At 35.4% G+C, this 25,980-nt stretch overlaps 1 protein-coding gene across 3 annotated transcripts in view; it reads right to left on the bottom strand.

The window, feature by feature from the left end:
• The window catches only part of TMEM117 (transmembrane protein 117), a 561,961-nt gene that overhangs the window by 242,756 nt on the left and 293,225 nt on the right, over positions 1 to 25,980 (bottom strand). For 2 of the 3 annotated variants that reach the window (XM_054443489.2, XM_063672657.1), the window contains one exon: positions 16,805 to 16,904. The exons of the other annotated variant lie outside the window; for it this stretch is intronic. In XM_054443489.2, the coding sequence (XP_054299464.1) occupies positions 16,805 to 16,904 (100 nt within the window). The remainder of the gene's footprint in view (positions 1 to 16,804; positions 16,905 to 25,980) is intronic. 3 annotated transcript variants of the gene reach the window in all.

Below are 25,980 nucleotides of genomic sequence, written 5' to 3'. Positions count from 1 at the left end.
CAAAGATTAAATTTGAATTTGAATAATAGAACTCAGACTCCCTTAAAAATTGTCTCTCAGCTGAAAAGAATACTAATATAATTTTGTGTGGAGTCTTGTCAAGTGCTTTCAAGAAATGTCAAACTACATTTTTAGCCATGGAGTTTGCTTAATCCCATAAGACACTATCTCGCCTTTATGTTGACAAATGAACAGGACTGAAATATCAGGGATCTGAGCTTCTGTCAGGATCCACTTCACATCAAAAGTTGTCCTTGAGCAGCTGTTTTGTCAAAACTTTCGAATTAAAATCTGCACTTGCCTTTATGATTCCCCTGGGTTTACTATTGAATTATTTTGTTGTCACACCTGAATTGACTCCAAGCTTTACTTTTATAGACAAGTCAATGAAATGTTGTGGAAACATAATGCAGAGGAGAGGTCCTGATAATTGTCACTGACTAGGAAAATACCATCTTTACTCAGCTGTTTCCCAAATTTGCTTCCTGAATTACATATCTGGCCCAAACTCCCTTTCCTTCATGTTTTTCTGCATATAATCCATTTTAGAGAATATAGCATTCATACTTTAATAAAATCTGCTACTTGGACTCTACTAAAATAAGCAGGACTAAAAGTATACACAAGAAAACTATTTGGCTAAGTATCTAATTTTTGCCTCAAATACTCATAGACTTTAGAACGCAGAACTCATCAGGATGGAAAATTATGAGACAAAGTTTTATGGCAAAACTCAAATTGTCTACTTTGAGTCAAGATTATATTTTAAAGTTTTGAATTTCTCAATACTTCTTTTTAGTCACTTATTTTAATAAATGGGACAATGATTTGCCTGCTCAAGACTCTTACCATCTTTTGAAAAGTATACCTAACATATAAGCCTTCCTTACAGAACACAAACTTTTTATTGTGTGTTTTCATCACATAATTCATATAATTCATATTTTAATTTCTATAAGCAGAGAAAAATGTAAAATGACTTAACACTAACATCAGGTATATTTATAATTCAGAGTGACCTACTTACAGCTGACCTCATTATTTTTTTAAAAAGGCTGCTATGTAAAATAGTGATTATACAGTCTTGGTATCAGTTCCTGTTTGGCTAAGCTTTGGAAATGACACTAGAGCAACAATAAAAAGATGTTAAAATTAGTAAAAAGTCTTCATTCAGAAAATCCAAATTGAGAACAATATTTTAAGATGTTCTAATGTATGAAACACTGTAATTTTTTAAATTAAGTAACACTAACAATATTAGCAGTCATAATTCCACATGCTTTATCTTTTATCTCACAGCAGTTCACAGCCATATCCTCTAAGTAATAATTACTAAAAATAAGCCACCGCCTGAGCAAATGGCAACAATACCTACTAATGTTTAATAAGAAGTAAAGAATCAAATTAAAGCACATGAAGAATTGGCGGAGCAGGTCATTTGCCGGTGGGCAGGTAAATCAGAAGAAAGTTTATGTAGATGACACTTTATTGCAATAGGCAAAATTATAAAAGGATTGTTCTTCATATTATGAACTGAAAGCGAGGGGCTGGCAGTGCTTGTCCTGATAACTAGAGAGAGGAAAACTTAAATACTATCTGAGCCAAAGCCTGGGCATAGTAACATCTATCAGGTTTTCCATGAAGGATGGTAGAATCCAGCCTTGGGAAAAGGGAATCCACTGTGAGCATCTAAAGGAACCCAGAGTCAAAGTTGCTCTGTAAGAATCCCACAGTAAGTTCTAGACTTAACTCTGGAGGCTAGGTAACATTTACTGAGCACTTGTATTGCCTTCTGGCAATGTACAGGCCCTTGGGGTGCTGCAACCCCAAAAGAAAGCCAACCCTCTTCATATCCATCTTTCCCTCGTGCCTGCTTGTTGTATAGTCTTCCAGCACCAAAAGATTCTTCCTCTTGGTTTCTCTTCAACCTTAATATCTGGTAAGTATGACCCCAAAATATCTGATTTTGACACAGAATATGTCCAAATATTCCCATGCCAAACTTCCTGGAACTACCTTAGAGAAACAGTCCTCGCATTTTTCTGCATTTTAGAATCTCTAGGAATCTTTTGAACATTCCAACACACAGACTACATGCAGACAAGTTAAATCACTATCCCAGAGTGAGACACAGGCATCAGTAGTCTTTGAAACTTCCCAGGTGATTCCAGTATGCAGACAAGTTTGGGAATCATAGCCTTATGAAATTCAGGTAAAAACTGATTAGAGCACCCAACTAAACAATAAGCTCTGTTCCCTAAATCTATATATAAACTGCTTAAGAGATTTACAAATATTGACAGCTTAATGATATTTGTATTCATTTAAGATTTCCACAATGCATATTAAGTACCCATCTGCACACAATTTCCTGATGATAAACTAAAGCTAGTAAGTTAGTCAACAAATACAGCATGAACTTGAGGTCTCTCTGCATCCATGCTGGTAAGGGCTAACCTGACTACTATAACAAGCATTTAATTAACACTTCAGTAAGTGTTATTATGAAAATGCCTTTTGCCTACTTCAGCCTTAAATGTTTGGGTGGAATTAGTGCTAAGCAGTACAAAGATTCCGGTTGTTCTTATCAGCTATGATTAACATGCAGAGAGTCCTTGTCTCCCCTGAATTTCAGTGGACAGAACAGGGAGAACCAACCTTTTACAGGATGGATAAGTTTAAGGGTGTGATAGGTGATAGAGACATTACAACATGGCACCTGTCCCAAACTCATGCCCTGTGCTGTGCTGTTCTTGCAACATTCATGCCATAGTCAGTTTCCAGATTAATGTGCCCTGTTTAAAAAGCACAAAGCAGGACTCCCTGTCAGGTGACCAAGGGGAAGAATTTCTGCTGAAATTATATCGTACTTTGCATTAGTGATATTTTTGTTGTAAACTGAATTTTAATACTTCTTTACAAGAAACACGATCTCTGATTCAACACAGCTCCCCTCAACTCCTCACAGACCCTTTTATCTCATACCAGATGTTTCACACTTGTACTAGATCAGCCTGGCCTTGAGGGCATTTGAATTTGCAATGCTGGTATTTATTATTTATGCAAGTTTAACAGAGAAAGCCACTGTCACTCATTAAGACCTCATCACAAACTGATGACTTAAGCTACTGAAACATGGTTGGTAAGATTTGAACAGACCAAAAGGCATTGCAGAACAAATTATACACAGCATGACCATTTGCCAAACCAGCAAGTCTAGGGAGGGGCTGGCTGGAACAAGACCATTGAGAGATTAATAAGAGAAAGTTAACTTCAAATGCAATGGTATTTTGACTCAATTTTTACCATACTTAATACAGTCTAATGTTTACTCCTTACTAATTTGTTATGACTTTACATGTGTTACGTATATATTTGTTAAGTGAATAGATTCATGAAGAAGTAAGAGAGACCCTCAGAGGGGTTTTGGAATACTAAAGGCCTGTAATTTTGCAACATCAAAATTTGATAAAATATTAAAAAACTATGTATACAAACACCTTATTTCGTTTTTTTTTTATTATACTTTAAGTTTTAGGGTACATGTGCACAATGTGCAGGTTTGTTACATATGTATACATGTGCCATGCTGGTGTGCTGCACCCATTAACTCATCATTTAGCATTAGGTATATCTCCTAATGCTATCCCTCCCCCCTCCCCCCACCCCACAACAGTCCCCAGAGTGTGATGTTCCCCTTCCTGTGTCCATATGTTCTCATTATTCAATTCCCATCTATGAGTGAGAACATGTAGTGTTTGGTTTTTTGTCCTTGCGATAGTTTACTGAGAATGATGATTTCCAGTATCATCCATGTCCCTACAAAGGACATGAACTCAACATTTTTTATGGCTGCATAGTATTCCATGGTGTATATATGCCACATTTTCTTAATCCAGTCTATAATAATTGTTGGACATTTGGGTTGGTTCCAAGTCTTTGCTATTGTGAATAGTGCCGCAATAAACATACGTGTGCATGTGTCTTTATAGCAGCATGATTTATAGTCCTTTGGGTATATACCCAGTAATGGGATGGCTGGGTAAAATGGTATTTCTAGTTCTAGATCCCTGAGGAATCGCCACACTGACTTCCACAATGGTTGAACCAGTTTACAGTCCCACCAACAGTGTAAAAGTGTTCCTATTTCTCCACATCCTCTCCAGCACCTGTTGTTTCCTGGCTTTTTAATGATCGCCATTCTAACTGGTGTGAGATGGTATCTCATTGTGGTTTTGATTTGCATTTCTCTGATGGCCAGTGATGATGAGCATTTTTTCATGTGTCTTTTGGCTGCATAAATGTTTTCTTTTGAGAAGTGTCTGTTCATATCCTTTGCCCACTTTTTGATGGGGTTGTTTGTTTTTTTCTTGTAAATTTGTTGCAGTTCATTGTAGATTCTGGATATTAGCCCTTTGTCAGATGAGTAGGCTGCGAAAATTTTCTCCCATTTTGTAGGTTGCCTGTTCACTCTGATGGTAGTTTCTTTTGCTGTGCAGAAGCTCTTTAGTTTAATTAGACCCCATTTGTCAATTTTGGCTTTTGTTGCCATCGCTTTTGGTGTTTTAGACGTGAAGTCCTTGCCCATGCCTATGTCCTGAATGGTAATGCCTAGGTTTTCTTCTAGGGTTTTTATGGTTTTAGGTCTAACGCTTAAGTCTTTAATCCATCTTGAATTGATTTTTGTATAAGGTGTAAGAAAGGGATCCAGTTTCAGCTTTCTATATATGACGAGTCAGTTTTCCCAGCACCATTTATTAAATAGGGAATCCTTTCCCCATTTCTTGTTTTTGTCAGGTTTGTCAAAGATCAGATAGTTGTAGGCAAATTTTGATGTGGCCGGTCCTGTTCCATTGATCTATATGTCTGTTTTGGTACCAGTACCATGCTGTTTTGGTTACTGTAGCCTTGTAGTATAGTTTGAAGTCAGGTAGTGTGATGTCTCCAGCTTTGTTCTTTTGGCTTAGGATTGACTTGGCGATGTGGGCTCTTTTTTGGTTCCATATGAACTTTAAAGTAGTTTTTTCCAATTCTGTGAAGAAAGTCATTGGTAGCTTGATGGGGATGGCATTGAATCTGTAAATTACCTTAGGCAGTATGGCCATTTTCACGATATTGATTTTTCCAACCCATGAGCATGGAATGTTCTTCCATTTGTTTGTATCCTCTTTAATTTCCTTGAGCAGTGGTTTGTAGTTCTCCTTGAAGAGGTCCTTCACGTCCCTTGTAAGTTGGATTCCTAGGTATTTTATTCTCTTTGAAGCAATTGTGAATGGGAGTTCACTCATGATTTGGCTCTCTGTTTGTCTGTTATTGGTGTATAAGAATGCTTGTGATTTTTGTACATTGATTTTGTATCCTGAGACTTTGCTGAAGTTGCTTATCAGCTTAAGGAGATTTTGGGCTGAGACAATGGGGTTTTCTAGATATACAATCATGTCGTCTGCAACAGGGACAATTTGACTTCCTCTTTTCCTAATTGAATACCCTTTATTTCCTTCTCCTGCCTAATTGCCCTGGCCGGAACTTCCAACACTATGCTGAATAGGAGTGGTGAGAGAGGGCATCCCTGTCTTGTGCCCGTTTTCAAAGGGAATGCTTCCAGTTTTTGCCCATTCAGTATGATATTGGCTGTGGGTCTGTCATATATAGCTCTTATTATTTTGAGATACGTCCCATCAATACCTAATTGATTGAGAGTTTTTAGCATGAAGGGTTGTTGAATTTTGTCAAAGGCCTTTTCTGCATCTATTGAGATAATCATGTGGTTTTTGTCTTTGGTTCTGTTTATATGCTGGATTACATTTATTGATTTGTGTATATTGAACCAGCCTTGCATCCCAGGGATGAAGCCCACTTGATCATGGGGGATAAGCTTTCTGATGTGCTGCTGGATTCGGTTTGCTAGTATTTTATTGAGGATTTTTGCATCAATGTTCATCAAGGATATTGGTCTAAAATTCTCTTTTTTGGTTGTGTCTCTGCCCGGCTTTGGTAACCGGATGATGCTGGCCTCATAAAATGAGTTAGGGAGGATTCCCTCTTTTTCTATTTATTGGAATAGTTTCAGAAGGAATGGTACCAGTTCCTCCTTGTACCTCTGGTAGAATTCGGCTGTGAATCCATCTGGTCCTGGACTCTTTTTGGTTGGTAAGCTATTGATTATTGCCACAATTTCAGCTCCTGTTATTGGTCTATTCAGAGATTCAACTTCTTCCTGGTTTAGTCTTGGGAGAGTGTATCCAACACCTTATTTCATGAGTTTTGTTATCTCAAAATGTTTGTTGCAAAAAGGTGGCTGAATGGAGGAAAAAGATGATTATCTTAAGAAATATTTGGACAAAAACAGTAGCAAAAATAAATTTGGACTATTCCTCATTTAGTTGAATAAGCTCTGCACTTCACAAATCCCTTGACACCAGAGAAAACATTTTCTCAAAGATATTATGGTCTACAGAGATAGTCAATTGAAGGTGTCACCAATTTTAGAAAGATAGCAATGGCATTACAATAGAGACTTGTAGGGCTGAGAAAGTAAAGTATGCAAAAGTACCAGGAATAATTATTCTGCTTATGTTTTAAAAAAATCATATAATCAAAACAAGGGGTTATTTTTTAGATACATAGCATATTGTTTGGGGGAAAACTGGTTCACTTTGCTAAATTTTATTTAAGTAAAATAAAATGCCTTCTTTTTTTCAAACCTGCAACTTAGATTTGCCAAAAATTTTCCTTGATTCTATTATTTTTCGTTCAAACTGAAAATGCCAAAGAGAAATTAGGATAATTACAACATAAGAAAAAAAGCACTTGGGTTTTGAAAATTATTAGGTTTCATTTTTCTTCAATAGCTACAGGTTCATAGTATTTTTATGATGTATTTTAAAACCTTTACTAGAGGTGCTGTTCTTTCAATGAAAACAGATGGCTTCTCTCTAGGTTTTCTGTTTCATCTCAGTCACTTGACTCATAGGCATTACTTCTCATATATCCTCTGGTCAGTAGTCAAGAACAATCTGGAATTCTTAACATGGCCCACGTGGTGTCCTACTTTCTTTTTGTGAGTCCTTGTCTATAGCATTTAAGAAACTGTTGATGTGGACTTTTTCTTCTGTTTTAACTGATATCTTTGGAAATGGCAGAGATATTTATTTGATCTTACACTTGACCAGTAATTTCTAATGCTATTGCATGCTTAATTGACTCCTTATGCAATATCATGTTCCAAAAGCTACTTAACATGTTTCACTGAGCAATTTGGTAGACTAGTGAAGGATTGTGGAGGCAGGTCCAGCTCTGAGATAAAGCTTAACATATTTTGTCAGCCAGGGAAAAAAGAAGTTATTTATTTCCTAATCAGCTTTCAGATATATAAGAGAAGAATATATCCCAAACTTAGTTTTAGGAAAACTCTTACTTAACCATTTCTTATCAAATATTGTATTCTCTGTGTTCACTCAAATACTTTAATCTCATGAAACATAATGAAGCTTTTATGAAGCAACAACAATAAAGCATAAATACAAGATACTTCATTGCTATAAATCTCTTTCTGATGTTTAACTAAATATGGATAAAACACATTTAACTAAAAATGTGGCATACTCTATGAATATAAAAAACTTTACTGCTCTAAAAATCTGTAGAGCAAACAACTGCTAAAGAACAGAAATTTCATAAAAACACTTAGCACTTAAGTAACCAGGAACTGCAATATCTATCTTAAACAATAATAAGATAAAACTTATTCTTTCACTTTCTTCCCGTTCCAGAAATAAGATGCTTTCCACCATCTTTATCAAAAGGGAACAGGAATATAGGAATTTTGGAATTTTCTAAAGTTGAAAAGCAACAGTTTGGCTGAGACGTGATGGTTATATCATTTCATGCCTAAAAAGATACTCACTTCCCCCATCTGATGACAAAATTCAACAAATTCTATTGACATGTAAGCAGAAAAAAAAAATTGAACCAAAATCTATGTCTATATGCCATATTGGATTAAGATCTACTATTAAATATTTGCAAGAAAATTATTCAGTTTGTCAGAATAGTATGTGGAACAATAAAAACTTTGGAACCAGATTGCCTGGGTTATATTCCAAGTTCTGCCATTCATACTGCCGTATCTGCATGACCTTCGGCAAGGGCAAGACACTTAACCTCCCAAGCTTCAGTGTCTCCACCTGTTTCAGGGTTTTTATGAATGGAAAATCAGTATGTATCTGATATAAAGTTAATGATACAATAAAATGAGTACTCATTAATATTAGCTGAGATTAGAACTTGAAATATGAAGCTATGTGCTTCTTTTGTAGTACTTCTGGAATTAGTCGAATGACTCCCCTGATCATTTATTTTACCTTTTAGTTAGCACCTCCTGCAGGCCCAGCATGATTCTAAAATATGAGTGTGTGTGTGTGTGTGTGTGTGTGTGTGTGTGTATGCACTATTAAGTATATATAAATATATACTTAAGAATCTAACGAATCAGGGGTAGGTTGAGGTCAAAATGGTTCCATAAATATAATGTATATATTGTATTTATATAAATACAATATATACATTATATTTATATAAACATAATGCATATATTTATGTGATACCATATTTATATTATATATAAATATATATTATATATTTAAATATATAATATATTCATATATTTAAATATATATTATATATTATATTTATAATGTTTATATATATATATTTATATTTATGTTTATATATAAATATATTTATATTTATATTATATATAATATTATATATTATATACTATTATTATATATAATGTTTATATATAAACATTATTCTAAATATGTGTATTTAGAATAGTTCTCGGCCCACAAGAGGCACCAAACAAAAGGTGAAAGAAATGTTAAGGGAGCCATTCAACTCCTTCTAAACGTACTACAAAAAAGCACATAGCTTCTTTTTTCAAGTTCTAATATGAGCCTATATTAACAGCCAGCACTCATTTCATTATATCATTGACTTTCAAAGAGGAAAAAATCAAGTATCAAGGCCTCCTGGGCTTTATTCAAAGTTCTTCAGGTAAATGGTGGATAAATAGTGCTTTAAAATGTGTGGAACTTTACGTTAGAAAAATCATAAAGAATATGTGGACAAAGGAGGTACCCACCTAGAGGAAGTATAAACTAAGTAATAGAAATAAAGTATAATGGAATTGGAAGAAGCTGAAACTAAGTTGGGGATGAAAAAGATGAAAAATGAGCATCCCTTGTCTCTGGTGGGAATGTCTTTCTATAAGAGATGTCCTCAGTTTCTTTCATATCTTAATGTAGTTCAATTCAATACCTAGGTGAATTTTCCTAGGTGCCTTTCATATTCTTCGTGAATATGAATATAAAATTTATATTCTATAAATTTTTAATAAATATAAATTGCACACAATATACCTATCACATACTATAGAATTATTTGATATTTTGATGGGCATTGGCATTAGGAGACTTACAGTGAAAGCCAGAATTTGTGCCTCTGTTCTTAAATACCTATACATTATGGTACAATCTTTTTTACCCAGAAATCCTTTTTTATTCCAGGTCATATTCTATTTTTTTAATTCCAAAAGTCCTGAAAATTAAAAGACTCTTGATCATCACTTATGATGCTATCTGAACACAGGAAGTTAGACTCTCCTGCCTTATTAATTTTTTAGCTGGAACTTATTATTTTGAAGGAACATGAAACACAAAGCTGAAATATTTATAGAGACATTAAAATATTTATACATGCAAAAGCAAAATGACCACATTTACTTCCCTCTAAACTTCCTAATGAGCAAAAAGGAAATGCAAAAAATAATTTCCCTTTTATGCTCTTTGCTTCAATCAAATGATCAAACAAACTGATTATTATTAATTTTTTTTTGGCAAGTATGGGTGCCATTAAATCTGCTGTCCTTGGGTTTTGTCTGTGTGATGGTCCATTTTGGTGCCCCACTCACATCCTCTTGACCTACTGGAGCACTCCATTCCCCAAGAGCACAGGCCCAGGAGATCAGGCTGAGGGCAGGCTTTATCTGACACTATGTAACTATATCTTTGCTTGCCTCCTTCTCTTTCTCTCTCCTGTTTCTCTCATCTCTTACAGATTCCCCAAGAGTACTTCCTCTTTAAATCTTGTGCCGCTAAATCCCTGATGCCTGCTTTTTTTCTTAGAGAACCTCACATGACACGAAATCTTTATAGAAAGATAGTGTATTAATTAAATGCTTGATCCAGTTTGTATTTTCACTGTATAAGTAATGAAACGGAACATACGAATGTACCAAACATGAGGTTAACTAATCAGAGGTAGATTGAGGTCAAAATGGTTCCAATGAACAGGCAGAGAAAGACAGCAAAAGAGAAAGACCCAGAGGAATGTTCGGCTCTTAGGTCCAGCTCCCATGGCTAAATATCTGGTTTGCACTCTTCCATTTCTCATATACATGTGTTCAATGAGTTTGCTCACCCTGGCCTTCTATTCCAAGTTTCATGGCTTAAATTTTTTTTCTATTATGAAGTTCAATAAAACTGTTATTGCTACTTTATTTCAAGTGCTAAATCAAATTCAATTATGCTTTTTATTCTGTCATTTTGAAACATCAGTAAAAGAGAAATAATTAGAAAATTGGCACTGATTATAATATGAATTGTCAAACTCAATTCCAGACAGAATAACAAGCTAGATGTTGGTTATATTCCAGGTTACTGTTCATTCACACACTTAGTGTTTGTGAAATAGTCCACAAAATAGTGACATGTATAAACTAGAAAATTTTGAACTCAACTATTTTTAACTTGATAAAATGAAAATAATACAGTTAACTCCTTTCCTAAATAAGTGTGCAATAAGCATAAAATGACAATTAAAAATCACCACATTTTAGGTTGTATCTTTATATAATTATAAATTTTATTTCACATTATCTATATTTAAGCTAGAAGGAATACTTTATGCTCAAACACTGCAGAAATATTTCCTCCCTCTATTCTGTTCTAGATTTGTAAATGAATATTAACCCTTGATGTAATAGTATTTACTCTCAAGTATATGCCGTTCTTTAATTCTCTCTGTCCACTGAAATTTAACCAATTTTCTGTCTTATATAGTAATCTCTTCTTGCTCACATGACTCGAGGGACATATCTCAACCCAGCTTCCTTCTGCCCCAGAGCTGGGAGCAACACAGTGCCACTGAGAGCAGTAATGTGCCACTGAGAGCAGTAATGACCATTCGAAGAATGCACTGGCAGGATCTGCAGAGCTTAATATTTTCTTTATACTCTTTGCCATTTATACTGAAGAATGACATCACCATTTTGGGAGACTTACACTGGCAATTCATCACTTCCATTCAAGAGTGTTCACAAGCATGTGTCCTTGTGGTTCTGGGAACAAATTTAGTGTGAAGAAGTACATAGCCTGGTTGAGGTGGGGTAGGGAGAGGAGCAAAGCAGGGTTAATATATATGATACCCTGAACAATATAGCTGACCTCCTTCCACCTTTATAGGATTCTAGAATGCTCATTTTACAATAATAAGTCACAAAACTGAACTAGAAAAAAGAAATCAAACAGTGCTTATGTGCTGTTATGATCTATTTATTCTTTAAATAAATATTTCTTGAGCACCTATTTTATACCTGGTTCTGTGTTGGGTGTTAGGAATATAATTATAAATATGATTGACATTGTAACTCCCCTCAAGAAGCTTCTAGTCAAGTAAGGAAGAGTTTTCAACTTTTTCTCTTAACTATTATAAACAGTATTTTGAAGCAAAGATTATAGCAGTATAAATATTAATTATAAAATCTCTGAAAAAATACAAAGTGTATGAAAAATAAGATAGCAAAAATTGTCACTCAAATATTTAGACAGATATTGTAGTACTTATACATAAAATAGGCACAGTTAAAATAGAAAGGTAAAATATATTTCTAAAAAACACCTTTTTTCTAAAATGAACACCTTTTTTCTAAAATCATATCCTTGCTAGATCCTCAACAGAGAGAAATAATTCAGCAAAAATTACAACTTATTTCTTACTATATTCCAACTACAAAGGCTATGTTTTATTAATCCAAAAGTACCTTTAATGGTTAAGCTTGTCTGGCTCTAATGAAACTCCAACTTTCAAGGGGAAAAAAAGTCCGTTAAAAAACACAGATAATTTTATAAACAGATGGTCACTATAAATGCCTTAAATAAAAGTAAAGCCAACTAGCAAACAACTAAACTGACTTTTTCCTATTTTATGTGTCTACGACATCACTTTATGGTAAAGCCTTTGCTAGTAGTGGCACATATATATAAATTCTGACAGATAATCCTAGGGCTACTATGTTAAAGCCATGCAATGTCCTGTGACTATTAGAAGTTGATATACACAGCATATGGTTTTCAGGATGAAGGATGCTTTATGATGACTTCAGTGCTTCAGTGTTGGCTAACAGAATTGTCTTTTTTTTTTTTTTTTTTTGAGACAGAGTCTCGCTCTATCACCCAGGCTGGAGTGCAGTGGCACAATCTCAGCTTACTGCAACCTCCGCCTCCCAGGTTCAAGCCATTCTGCGGCTTCAGCCTCCTGAGTAGCTGGGATTGCAGGCATGTGCCACTACACCAAGCTAATTTTTGTATTTTTAGTAGAGACGGGGTTTCCCCATGTTGGCCAGGCTAGTGAACCCCTGACCTCAAGTGATCCACCCGTCTCAGCCTCCCAAGTGCTGGGGTTACAGGTGTGAGCCACCGCGCCCGGCGCAGAATTATCTTCTTAGGTCATGGCTCAGTTTTACCTTATCTGTACCCTTCACCCCAACAAGAACCTCAAACCTAGAGTCTGATGCCCTGATTCTATTGTGAGTCATACCCTTTACTTCTGTAAGATGGAAGCAACTAGAACAGGATGTACCAGGGGCTAGAACAGGGGATTATTAGGTATAGATCAGCAGAAGTGCTTCTTCTCTCTGGTATTAAATTAAGGGCAGAAGCAAGTGCCATCATGATGTCCTTGGAATCCCCTGCCACCTTAGACCTCATCAGAAGCTGAAGCAGCAATGGCAAAACTGGGGTAATGTGATATGGAACTGGCCAACTCTCCTCCAGCTTCTGACTTAATGGCACAGTGCATGGGCACATAGGTGGATACCTGGAAATGGTGTCTCATGAGACACCCCATGTTGTTTTATTTACATCTTCATGACAGAGCTTTTCTCTGATCCTGCCCATAGCAAAGACCCAACTCAATGCGGATTACGTCGCTCAGCACTTTATGTATTTCTTACATATTAACCTATTTTAAAAACCTATTTGACAAAAGAATTAGTACCCTTAACCCTGTGTCATGTATCTCTTGTCCTCTGCATGGGGAGTACCACAGAGCCAGGAAAAGTCAGAGCTGCCTAAGAAATTGGACCCAGTACAGCTCGAAGCTCTGTAATGTGAGGGCCAAAGATATTTCTCATATTGGTTGACACCATCCTTATCTTTGGAACACATCAATACTGATATGCCTTTTAAAACTATGAAAAAGTTTTGAATTATTTCCATAAAAGAAAAATCCTCCATTTCAGAAATATATAAAAGACACACTTCGATTGTTAATGTAAATAGCTGCTTTTCCATGACAGTCACCCTCATCATTGATATTCATTTCATGATGAGAATCCTATAGACAGATGAAGGTCAAGGCTACCTTAGACTTCTCTCATGAGGGAAAATATTATTTTTTTAATGTTATCAATATACACATATGTAGACATATAAATATTTATACAGAAACTCACTGCCCAATCAGTGAATAGAAATGGGAATAGAAATGATGTGCTCTGGGAATCCTCCCTGTGTGATTATATTTTAAAATCAGGAGCGCTGGGTATTTCCTTTGCTATTTCTATCCCTGTGTCTAATGTGGAAAGGTCAATGTTTCATATAGCATAGCATAAACAGACTTTGGATTCCCTTCTAGCTTACAGAAAGGCCCCAGGGGGTTAGATGACTTAAGATCACATTGTGAGGTTCAACCTAGAACACGGTTTTCTTGACTCTCAATCCAGTCTTAGTTCTGTGATGTAGCAGTAATCTTTCGTATAGAAAAAAGTGAAGTTTTCAGGTTAGCTAGTAGAAATATAAGACATCAAAACAGTAAAATTAGAAGAAACTATGAAGGTCAGCCAGACTTTGGAAGGAGACAAAGATCACAGGCTGAACTGTGGAATTATTTGTACTCCCCTTAGCCAGATGAGAGGGGCAGACAAGTGCAGAATAGAAATCCAACCAGGAGGGGTTATAGGTCTTTGGTCAAAACTCTACCATGCATTTTCCTCCTAAGGGTGCTGTAGCAATTGGACCCCTCCCTATGGTTAAAAAAGAAAAAATGCTAATTTAAAAAATAATAATAATGAACCAATAAAGAGAGGCAGAGCTGTATACGATACAGAAAGTGCCATCTTGAAGAAATGGCTGGAGAGGAATTGGATAGAACTGGGTTAGAAACAAACAATGTTTCCATAGTGGAAAAGAAAATGATTTATGTAATAAATGGCTGGCATGAGCCTGCAAACTTGAGCTCCTAGGTCCTGCTGGTTCATTGTTTCTCCTCTAACTTTTGTCAGGTTCAGTATAAGACAAAAGTCAGGAAGCAATGTACCATATCATGTTAGCCTATTGTAGCATTGGCGATTGAAATAAACTCCAGACACTCTGGACCCCAGGCCTGGGATAAGGTGGGCTGCTCACACTTGAGGCTCAGGAAGTCTAGGCATCCTGAGGTTTGGATCAATGACTTGGCCCTTGCCATCACCTCAAAGGACTGAGCCAAGCTAAAGTGATGAGAAGCCCCACAATGTGCACAATGAAGCGCTTATGTCTACCTTATACTTTAGCATTTTAAGTCACATCACAGGGACACACATTTAAGCTTTACAGAAAATATGTAACACAGGAAGGAACTGTTAATCCTATTTGATAAATCTGCAAACTGAGCCTCTGAGAACTGTTTACTATTTGTGGAAGGTCGAACCACAGGTGGTCAGGTCAGATAATTCAAATTCCTGGACTCTCAATCTTGTTATATTTTCCATCTTATTAAGCAGATTTGCCACAAAGCGGTGTCAAAATCACGATGCATAATTAATGTCGAAAAATTTTTTTAAACATCCCCTCAAATTTCAAGGAAATTACATTTTTCAAAGTTTATGTATCTCCTCCTAAAAAGCTTTTTCCAATGGAAAAAAGAAATTTTTCTTTTTTTTTCTTTTTGAGATGGAGTCTCGCTCTGTCGCCCAGGCTGGAGTTCAGTGGCCCGATCTCGGCTCACTGCAAGCTCCGCCTCCCAGGTTCACGCCATTCTCGTGCCTCAGCCTGCGGAGTAGCTGGGACTGCAGGCGCCCGCCCCCATGCCTGGCTAAATTTTTGCATTTTTAGTAGAGACAGAGTTTCACCGTGTTAGCCAGGATGGTCTCGATCTCCTGACCTCGTGATCCGCCCGCCTCGGCCTCCCAAAGTGCTGATATTACAGGCGTGAGCCACTGCGCCCAGCCCGGAAAAAAGAAATTTTTCATGTGAGGCAGCCTGTTCTCAGTGTCTAGCTTATTCTAATTGCTATTTCTAGAGATTACAAATAAATCATTTTTCAAGTTTACATTTTAAAGTTAATGGAATAGAATCCATACAGTAATCTGTTCTGTTAACATTCTAAAAATGAACAGAGGTACGTGGAGGCTCAAAAAACAGGCCATACAAACCCTTTGGTAGTTACTTGATACTCTTCCCGGATGTTCTCAGTAGGAGCAGTTAAGCTACAACTGCTTCCTGATCCTGGAAAGCACCTGTTCCAGGTAAGAAGCGATCAATAGAAATGGCAGGAACTCTTTTGTTCCTACCTACAATATCTACCTACAATATCTACCTACAATATCTGCAGGGACATGTCCATGCCAAGTCTTGTTTGAGTCAGGCATTATCTGCCTTCTGGTATATCTCCTCATTTTCAAGTGAATAGACTGACAAAGGTAATTAGAATCAACTGCATTTATGAACGGTGTTAATGAAGTGCTCCATTTTTATGTGAGTTATACTCTTTGCATTCTGTGAGTCTCTCATAAATTTATAGAACCCAGAGCCTTCTAGAAACATGCTATCTTTAAATTTTAACCCAATGATAAAAACAGAAGATACTTTCTTGACAGATGAGCTCAGCAGGAGACATGTTTGTTTGTTTGTTCCAGGCTTATAGTAACAAGGAGTAAGAAAATACAAAAGAGATTAAAAGAGATAATACTCAGAACTCAGTTACCATTATATTAGTAGTTCCAATGAGGAAAACAAATGTAGAAAACTATTTCTTAAATCGCTAAAAAAAATATTTCATATGGTCTTCTGAGACAGGCCAGACCACATTCCTTACCTGAAAATTGTACATGCCTTAAAAAAAAGCCAAAATTATTTAGACAAAGTTATTTATAACTTCATAGGGAGAATTTCTATTAATGTTATGACTGTATATGTTTATATGCTCAAACATACATGTGTGTTTAGATAGATATATAGATAATAGATAGATCGATCGACAGATTCTGGTGGAGTGCCATTACTTATATTCTAATTGCATTGATTTTTTTTCTGAGGTCCACAGATATTAGATATAATCTCTGGAATTATCTTTACTCATAAATTTGTTTCACTCAAAGAGAGGTAATTATTTTAGTCTACACCATCAAAAGCAGTGTCTGTCCAACACTGTGAACATGTCTTCCATTTGATGTTTGAAATGTGTGAAGTTAAAATTTTCTTACCATCCAAGCTGTGACAAAGTCCCCCATCCAGGTCCCTACTGCAGCTAATTTCATGAAACTTTCATTTCGGATGCCCATATAGTCTGTAATGATATATGCTCTGTGGAAACAAACACACAAGACATTGTCCGGACTCAGAGAGTCATACAGTTAAGGCTTTCTGGTTCAGCAACAGGCAAAGGGACTTTTCCCACTCTCAACAAGCTGTCTTGCTCTTGTTCCATCACATATGCTTACAAATCTGGAAGTCTAAGAAGAGCTCTCAGGGTGTCTGGGTCACTTTCAATTACACTTGAAGACTGAATGTGGCTCCACCAATTACCATGTGCACTTCATATTTGAGCTGTAAGACTAATGACAGATTTGAAAAATCAAACAGAAATACTCAGCAAAGGTATTATTGCATGCTCACTCAAGTATGAGCAGAGCAGAAACACTTCCCAAATTGGAGCAACTTGAAAGAGGAGAGAAGAGCTATCTTTCCTTCAGTTCCATCAAATCAAAACAATTGGAAAAATACTGGGATTAGGCTTTAGATATAACATCATACCTGAATAATGTTCAGAATAATATCAAGATTTACGAAAAATTTCCATGCATAATAAAGCAGTATGAAATTTGATCCAAATGTGTGATTTAAATTATTACTGAAATATAAATAAGAAAATGTAATTATACCATTTACTTTTTGTACAGCTAATTCCTATTTCCACTCATCATTATATATTAGCATTAAGACCATGCTTACTGTTCATCAGGCATTTTCATTTCTGCTTTTTCATTTAATATTCAAGAAAATACTAATTATTATTTTTCTAATTTTGCAATTTCTCTGAAAAACCTGGGACTCAGATCACATAACTTGCCCTATTCATATCATATAACTAATGAAGGTAGCTAGGTGACAAATTTCTCTCTCCATCTTTTAGTTTTTATTTTACTCTTAAGTTCTTGATCACTTAACTATTTTTATCTTAAATTTTGCTCCTTTTCTTATACATAATAATACCTGTACAATTTAGAGTATTGGTAAAACTTAATTCTTCTTAATTTTAAAATACATCCAATAGATAATGATTGTTCATTATTTATCTACTGAAATTATGAAGAAACATGTTTTTGAAGTCACTGAGAGGTAAACTGTCTCCAATTCAGTTTTTTCTTTTCTGGAGTTATTTCAGATGGTTCTGTTATCCATAAAATAAACAGATATTTAACTAGTTTTATTTAACAACAAAAGCAAACTTAAAAATCCTTAACATAACTCTTTTTCAACAGACTTCATTCACCTACCTTGGAGGCTCTGGGTAAGTGTTTTAAGGACTAACCCCAAAATTCTGGATCTCCAATTCCATGGACTTTGATAGTAGCCCAAAATTTATAGCTACCATAAATTGCATGCTTATAAGATGCCAAAGATAGTTATTACCACTTTAAATACAGTGTATACATCAACTCTCACACTGGTACAATAAAATGTATTATTATTCCCAATTCACAATATGAAATTGAGATTTACAGAGTTTTTGCAACTTCCTTAAGGTCAAGCATCTGGTAAATGGACAGGATTTAACTCTAAACTTGATTGACTCACAAACGCAGAAATTTAACCACTAAGCAACACCTTCTTATAAGTGTTAATGAAGATATAAAACACAACAAATATCTACTCTTTCCACAAGTAGCTTAGTAGATGATAAAAATTAAGACTTATTTCCCTTTAAGATAAATCCTAATAAGAAGTCAAGAATAGTATGCAGAACCTTTAGCTCTCCAGAGCAACCATCAAATCTTGAGTTTCAATTCATGTTGAATTCACCAATCGAAGTGGCGTCCACTTGAAAGCCCCCAAGTTATTCACTTGGACAACTTGGTGTAGCACCATTCAGTACCACGATCACTGAACAGTTCTTGGTCAGTGAACTCAACATTACTATAAAGGATTAGCTCTGGTAATTGCCCAGCTCTTTCAGTGATACCTAATTTGAACAACTTGTTCAATGCCCCACCTGTCCACTTTTCCAATTAGTTCTAGAATATCTTGGGGTAGAGTGGAAATTTTAGGGTATATTCCCTGTAATTGCATAGATGTGTATAAGAGAAGGTATCATTCTTTTATTTTACTATCTAAAAATAGAGACAGGTGGCTGGATATACTTCCAACAGATCAATCATCCAGCTAAGAACTGAAAAAAAAAAAAAAAACCACCACCACACTCTGGGGCTTTTCAGAGGGAAAAGGGTAGGTGGAGAGAGAGGATCAGGAAAAATAACTAATGGGTACTAGGCTTAATACCTGAGTGATGAAACAATCTGTAAAACAAACCCCTATGACACGATATTATCTATATAGCTAAACTGCACATGTACTCCTGAACTTAAAAGTTTTTCAAAAATGCAAAAAATGTCACAAATTTGGTATCATGGAGGTTATTGACAAAAGGAGTTTTAATGATGTGGTTCTACTGTGCCTGTGTATACAATTTGAATATATGTTAATCAAAAGTGTTAACACTGTTTAAATAATCAAAAAATTAAAATTGATGAGGCAATGAAGACTAGAAAAATCAAGATACCAGATTAGAAAGAACTGTGGAAAGTTAGAACTGTGAAGAAGAGACAACATGGAAATTTAAGGAGCCAAGATCCTAGTGAGGAATGAGAAACCCAGAAGACAGCATGACACACAGCTGGTTGCCTTTCAAGACACTTGCCAAACCTTTCTGAACTTGTAAAGGAAGGAGACTAAAAGACTAAATAAAATCTCTAAAAAGCATTAGGGAGGTTTGGCAACTTCCTCATGCTGAGGACTCAGAGTTCAGAACCAGCCAGAGAATGCGGTCCAAGAGAATACAGCCCTCTGGAGGGCTACAGAAAACCGAGATGGATGAATCCTTGATCAAAGTGTAAACCAGCCCTTACCCAGTCCATTTGATGACCGGATTGTGGTGATCAGCTTCTACTCTCTCCACTTAACAAAGGAAAAAGTAAACGTTTTGTGGAAAAATAAAATTTTGTTTTATCCTCTACATACTTTTATATATAATATCTGTCCATCATTCAAAAATTACTAGGATGTCAAGAAACAAGCTCCTATCACTGAAAACCAAGAGAAAAAACTGTCCAGAAGAATAGGAAGCTATTTTGGCTATCTTGTCTACTGTTGATTCTCCAGTGGAGAATTAATAAATATTTGTTTAAATTATGATTTAATAAAGTGACCCAAATCATTCATATTTATTTATATATGGCATGGGTAGATCTCCATACATTAAATCCTAGAAACAGCAATAAAATGAGATTGAATCATGAAAAACTTTTCCACAGAGGAAAATATTAAAAAATTCTAAAAATTGTTTTGCGTGTTCACTTTATCTCTCCAGCTACATTTATAGCTTCTTGACTGACTGGAAGATAACTGTCCTGTATTCACCCAGAGTAATATATCAGCACAAAATAAAGTATCCTTGCCTGTGGCTGTGGACATATGGTAAGTGCTAGATGCTATAACAATGCAGATGAGATAGTACTGACAACTTATGGAATAACTAATATACTTAAAAATGAAGAATAATATATAAAGACTAGTCATTATTCAGTAATTATTCTTATTTTTGCTGCTTTGGATAAATATGAAGAAACGTTACAAATATGCAGACTTGTCATAAAAATTTTCAGCTACTATTTCACTCATTTGCATATCTATTAACAATTTAACAAGATTTCCTGATTGGATTGTAAAGAACAAGACAGGCATATATTTATATCAGCAATTTTAGCCAGTTTGAATATCACATTGGACTCTAGAAAAGTGAAATTGTGGGGTTTCATATACCTAATGATTTGGGCAAGTAATTCAGAATTAAATTTTATTTGCTAAGAGGCACAATTAAATTTATTTTGTTTGGTGCATTAGCTGATTATTTTAACAACTCATACATCCTTTGTTTTCTTTTATGTTTTATTTGTTTTCTTTTTTCCACTATATAGAAAATCTTGCAGTTCTACCAGCCTTCTAAGTAACTATTGATCATTGATATAGGCTTTTAAGATCCTAAATAAATTTTTTCTCAGCCTCTAATTCCAATTATTTTTTTCCTCGAGATTTAAACCTTAACCATCAAATCCATAACAAACATGTGGAGATTTCAATAAACAAGATCTGGAAAAGGCTAATTATCGTAACATCTTGACAACATGAGATCCAAGGCTATTAAAACCTGTTGCAAAATGACTAAACTAAACAGATTCTAACGTGAGCAAAATAGTCGATAAAACTATAATATAGTGAATTGGTCTTACAGTAAGGGTCTTGATCACTAGCAACGAAAGTTCCAGTTCACTTCAGTCTATTAGTCATATATAAGTGGTTGCAGTCAATGCCAGGTGATTTAGTGGTTGAGTCTGAATTTTAACAGGAGGCAGTACACACAGATCACCAAACCAATATGGATCCATGCTTCACTGAAAACCCATCTGTGGCCAGTTGGATTCATAATGTCACAGCTGTCTCTCTCAGCCATGTTTGGGCAACATAAATAAGATTGGGGGCTTCACACACAAGTAAATCATGGGCAAGGAGTTGACTTGCATGAGTACAGGCCTGCATTAAACACATTAAAACTAAAGCAAAAGCTCTAAGTATTCTTAAGGCATTAAAATGAAAATTTGTCACTACAAAATGCCAGGAACTAAACCTAGATTTTTAAAATTAACCTTTCCTCAATCATTTTGTGTTTGTAATGACATGATTAACTAGATTAATGACTCTAGTCACTTACTCGACTATTATCCAAATAACCAGATTTTAGTATATTTGCTCAAAATCTCTAGTTCTTGAATTAAAATACTTTGATGGAGCTCAATACATGTGTAAGGACCTTCCAGGCCAGACCTATGGTTTGAAGCTATGGGGCAAGATCCCCTGGAATGTCACAAAAAACCTGCAGACAATTGTTAGCTGTGGCCTGTAATGATTAAAATTGCCTCTGAACCTAACACTGGTCACTGATAAAATTCCAACTCAAATTTCCTAACTTTAGCCATTAATTCCCTCTAAGTTCTATAAGGAAGACATATCTAAGAAGACTGGAGACAGAGTATCATTAACCAAGCCCACCCTCACTGTGAATATATCCAGCATACATCAATTCTTTCTTCCATTCCTTGCCTTACTTCAGCCCATTCAGTGAAATTCATTTGTGCTGTATACAGAAACATTAGTATTACATCAATTTCTCCCTTTCCTTTACTCTCAACATTAGTGATTAATCACTAATGTTACTTCTGAAAGGCTCTCAAATCTATGCTGTTTTTCTGTCATCACCACTATCAATATCTAAATTCTGTCCATAATAATCTCTAATCTGAAACTAAAGTAATAATTTCCTATTCTTTTGTAACTATTTCCACCCATAGTAAATTCTTTATTGACACTATGGGGATTTCTAGGGAAGAAACAGGGCATACTGGAGAAGCAGAAGTCCTGGAACCAGAAAATATTAAGTTTGCAACCCACCCCATACCCCCATGACTTGGGACAAATGATCAACTTTGATATCATCCATTTCCTTATCTATATAGTGGGAATAAAAATATCTTTCCTTCACAGGGGTTTATTGGGGAACACATGATATAAAGTATGCAAAGCTTCTAGTACAACTATTTCATAATATGCATGTAAAAAAAGGTAAACTTCTGGCCTACTGGCTTCCATTTTTCAAAATAATATTGTGGTCCCCAATGTCATGGGATAAAGCGTGTGATATGGTTTGGCTGTGTCCCTACCCAAATCTCATCTTGGATTGTAACTTCCACAGTTCCCACATGTTGTGGGAGGGACCCAGTGGTAGGTAGTTGAATAAGTGGGACGGGTCTTTCTTGTGCTCCTCTTGCAATGGTGAGTGGGTCTCATGAGATCTGATGGTTTTAAATAGAGGAGTTCCCCTGCACAAACTCTCTCTTTGCTGGCCGCCATCCATGTAAGATGTGACTTGCTCCTCCTTGCTTTCTGCCATGATTGTGATGCCTCCCAAACCATGTGGAACTGTAAGTCCATTAAACCTCTGTTTCTTCCAAGTATCAGGTATGCCTTTATCAGCAGCGTGAAAATGGACTAAGACAACATGGATAAGAAGAACCTCCACTCTGGAAGGCATCTTCATTTTTAGACTCATCTCCTTACATTTCAGAATCTCCTTCTTTCAGGCCCTCCTCCTACTAGGAAATCAATCTCACCAATACACCACCATTTCATAATACACTTATCATGGCTGCCCAGAATGCTCTCTTTGTCCCATGCCATTCCCTGTCTTCTGGCTTGAGATTACTAACTCAGTCTGTCCACTGAGAAATCTACTGCCGTTACTTTTGAAAGTTATCGCTTCTCTAGAGTTGTCATAATACTTTGACTATACCTCTATGTTAAATCATTTTCCCAGAGTATTTTAATGATTTTCTTACATTGCCCCCTCTCCCATAAGATTTACTTCATCAAGGGTAAAAAATATGTATCTTTTTTTTTTTTTGGCAAATGAAATTCTTGGCCCAGGGTATAGTATGTTTTAGGAATGCAATAAATAAGTAAATGAATTAAGTAGTAAATTACTTAAATCATTTGACATCAGGGCCAAAGTAGGATGAGTATAAAAGCATAAAAGGTAAAAACAAGGATTTGCAATACAAGATAAAATAAAAGCAAACATCAAAGACAAATTGTGTGCCATGTAATTATGATGCTCTAACAAAGTTAGAATAGAGTGTTATTGTATCATTTTTATTACCTCTTCTGGAATAAAAAGCTAGAGGCTAGAATATAAATAAATCAAAATAAAGAACATATCTTTGACTTTCTGCAACACATGCTGTAAATTTACTTACTTTGAACATCAGTTGAATAATTTAAAAAGTAAAATATTGAAAATCTACTTAATCATATTAAAGCATTTTTTAAATGGGATTACTTATCAATACATGATTTAGTGCACCAATTTGCTGGCACAAACAATACCAGAGCTACATAGTAAAACACATTTATTTTATCCATGTGAAAAAAAGGAAACAAAATGTATTCCACTGCCCTTCAAATGGATACTGTAAAACTACATTCGTTGTGTGTCCTTTAAAGTCAAAATATAGAGGTCTATAAGGTTAAAAAACAATATAGCCTCAAAACTAATTCTAAAGTTCCAGATTTTGTGTGGTTATATCCCAAGTTTCTTTCATAGTTTAATTTTTTTCTTTTATCAACTTCCCAAACATTCCAGGAATATGCAATCTAATTTGATACTCTGAATAGTTCTGTCTACTACCACTAATGAAGTAAACAAATACAACAAAGAGACTTCATTTATCTTCATTAAAGTTATTAGAAAAATGATACAGATAACCAAGCTTTAAAATCCTGAGCTTGTTGCTAAGAGAACCCCAATAAATCCCCAAAGGAATCCAGAGAGTCACAAATTACCTGAAAGTAATTTCATAATTAATTTAGTCACATTTTAATGTTAAATAAAATTTAGTGTTTAGAACTATTCAAGTAAAATATATACAATGCATTGCCATAAATTTTTATTATTGTAAAAGGGAACTGTAAGCTAAGCCAGAATGGCATTCATTAATTTACCCTATATAATGATGCTTCTATCTAAACTAATTGGAAGAGCATAAAATAACTTAACAAGTTTTGCAAAGATTTTGATGCTGTTCAAAGTAGAACAAAAACCAAGTTCAATTTTAATGGGTATGTGTCAGTGGAGCCAAGTGTTCATGGTTGTAAATGATCAAAATAATGGAATAAAAACAATGGGACATAAATACAATAATTAACATTTGCCAGGAACTATAATTTGTCCACTGTATATAATAAAATGAAGAAATGTGAAAAATGAGACTGTTCTTGTATTTCCTACAAAATTTTCAAATTCAAAGCAATTGTGACAATTTCTTTTCTTTCTCTTCTCTCCCCTCCTCCTTCTTCTCTTTCTTCTTCTTGTCCATCTTCCTCCGGATATGAATTCAACCACCTCTTTTTCTCTTCCCTGTAGCTACTCAACACTATTTCCCAATGATTTACTCCATATTCCTGTTGAAAAAATTTTAGGCTCCAGTGATATGGGGAAGGAAAAAGGGAACTGTCTTTTTACCCAGGAACCTTATTGCAGCATGTAAATTTATATTGGATAAGCACCTATCTTAATTTATATTCATTTACTCATTAAACAAATAATTACTGATGTCTCACTACATGCTAGACCATGACCCTGATACTTGTAAACTCATAAATTTTCAAGGGAAAGAAAATAGCACCCCAGAGCTAGTGGTCCCATCTTGGATTATCACTCAGTGCCTCTTTTCTAGTAATTTCTTCCTGCCATTGGGGTAAGCTTATGGAGACATATATAATAATGCCCAACTCTGCTATTGTTTCCTTTTCTGGTAATTTAGAACCAATACAAAAAGAGAGAAAGAAGGAAATATCTTTCCTGGAGGTTAGATGAGAAAACAACCCAGTGATTATTGGAGACCACAGTTTTATCCCCTGTAATCTGCAGACAAAGCAAGAGAAGGAAAGACAGAGTGGCAGAGAGTGAGAGGGCAGGCAGAGGATGAAAGCTGGCTGACATATGCAAAGAAGGAGAGAAGACAGGAAAAAACATGGGTGGTGTGGCAGTCTAATTCCAATGCTTTCCTGGGACATGCATACCAGCACTTTGGATTCCATGGGACATCCATGTTGCTTCCTAAGAATCACTGTTCCCTACCTTATCTTTGTTCTTGAGCTAACTTCACTGAGATTATATTCATTGCAACGAAAAGCATTGTAATTATTCACCCAGGAAAGAGGGTAGAGTCTAAAATTGTGGTTCTGAGTCGTTTGTTCAATTTTAACTGTGCAACAATTCTTCTAGCCTTTTAGAAATAAATGACACTAAATTGGCTATAAGAAAAAAGCCATCAGTGTAGTTGGTAGACTGAGGTTTCTTCTCAAATTATTCCTAATTAGAACAAAGATAAACAGATGTGCCCACACTTTGTGGCACTGCTCTAGGAAATGGGGGAAACTTATGTTTAAATCTAATGTACTGTTTCCGCATACAAATTTCACAGGTGTCCTGAAGTTTAGAATAGCACTCCCCTCTCTCTCCAGTTAAAAAATGCGATATATGTTCCAGTTA

This window comes from Pongo pygmaeus, chromosome 10 (genome assembly GCF_028885625.2).
Source record: "Pongo pygmaeus isolate AG05252 chromosome 10, NHGRI_mPonPyg2-v2.0_pri, whole genome shotgun sequence".
Lineage (NCBI taxonomy): Eukaryota > Metazoa > Chordata > Mammalia > Primates > Hominidae > Pongo > Pongo pygmaeus.
Note: the sequence above shows the minus strand (reverse complement) of the source record. Positions and strands in the feature narration are given on the sequence as shown.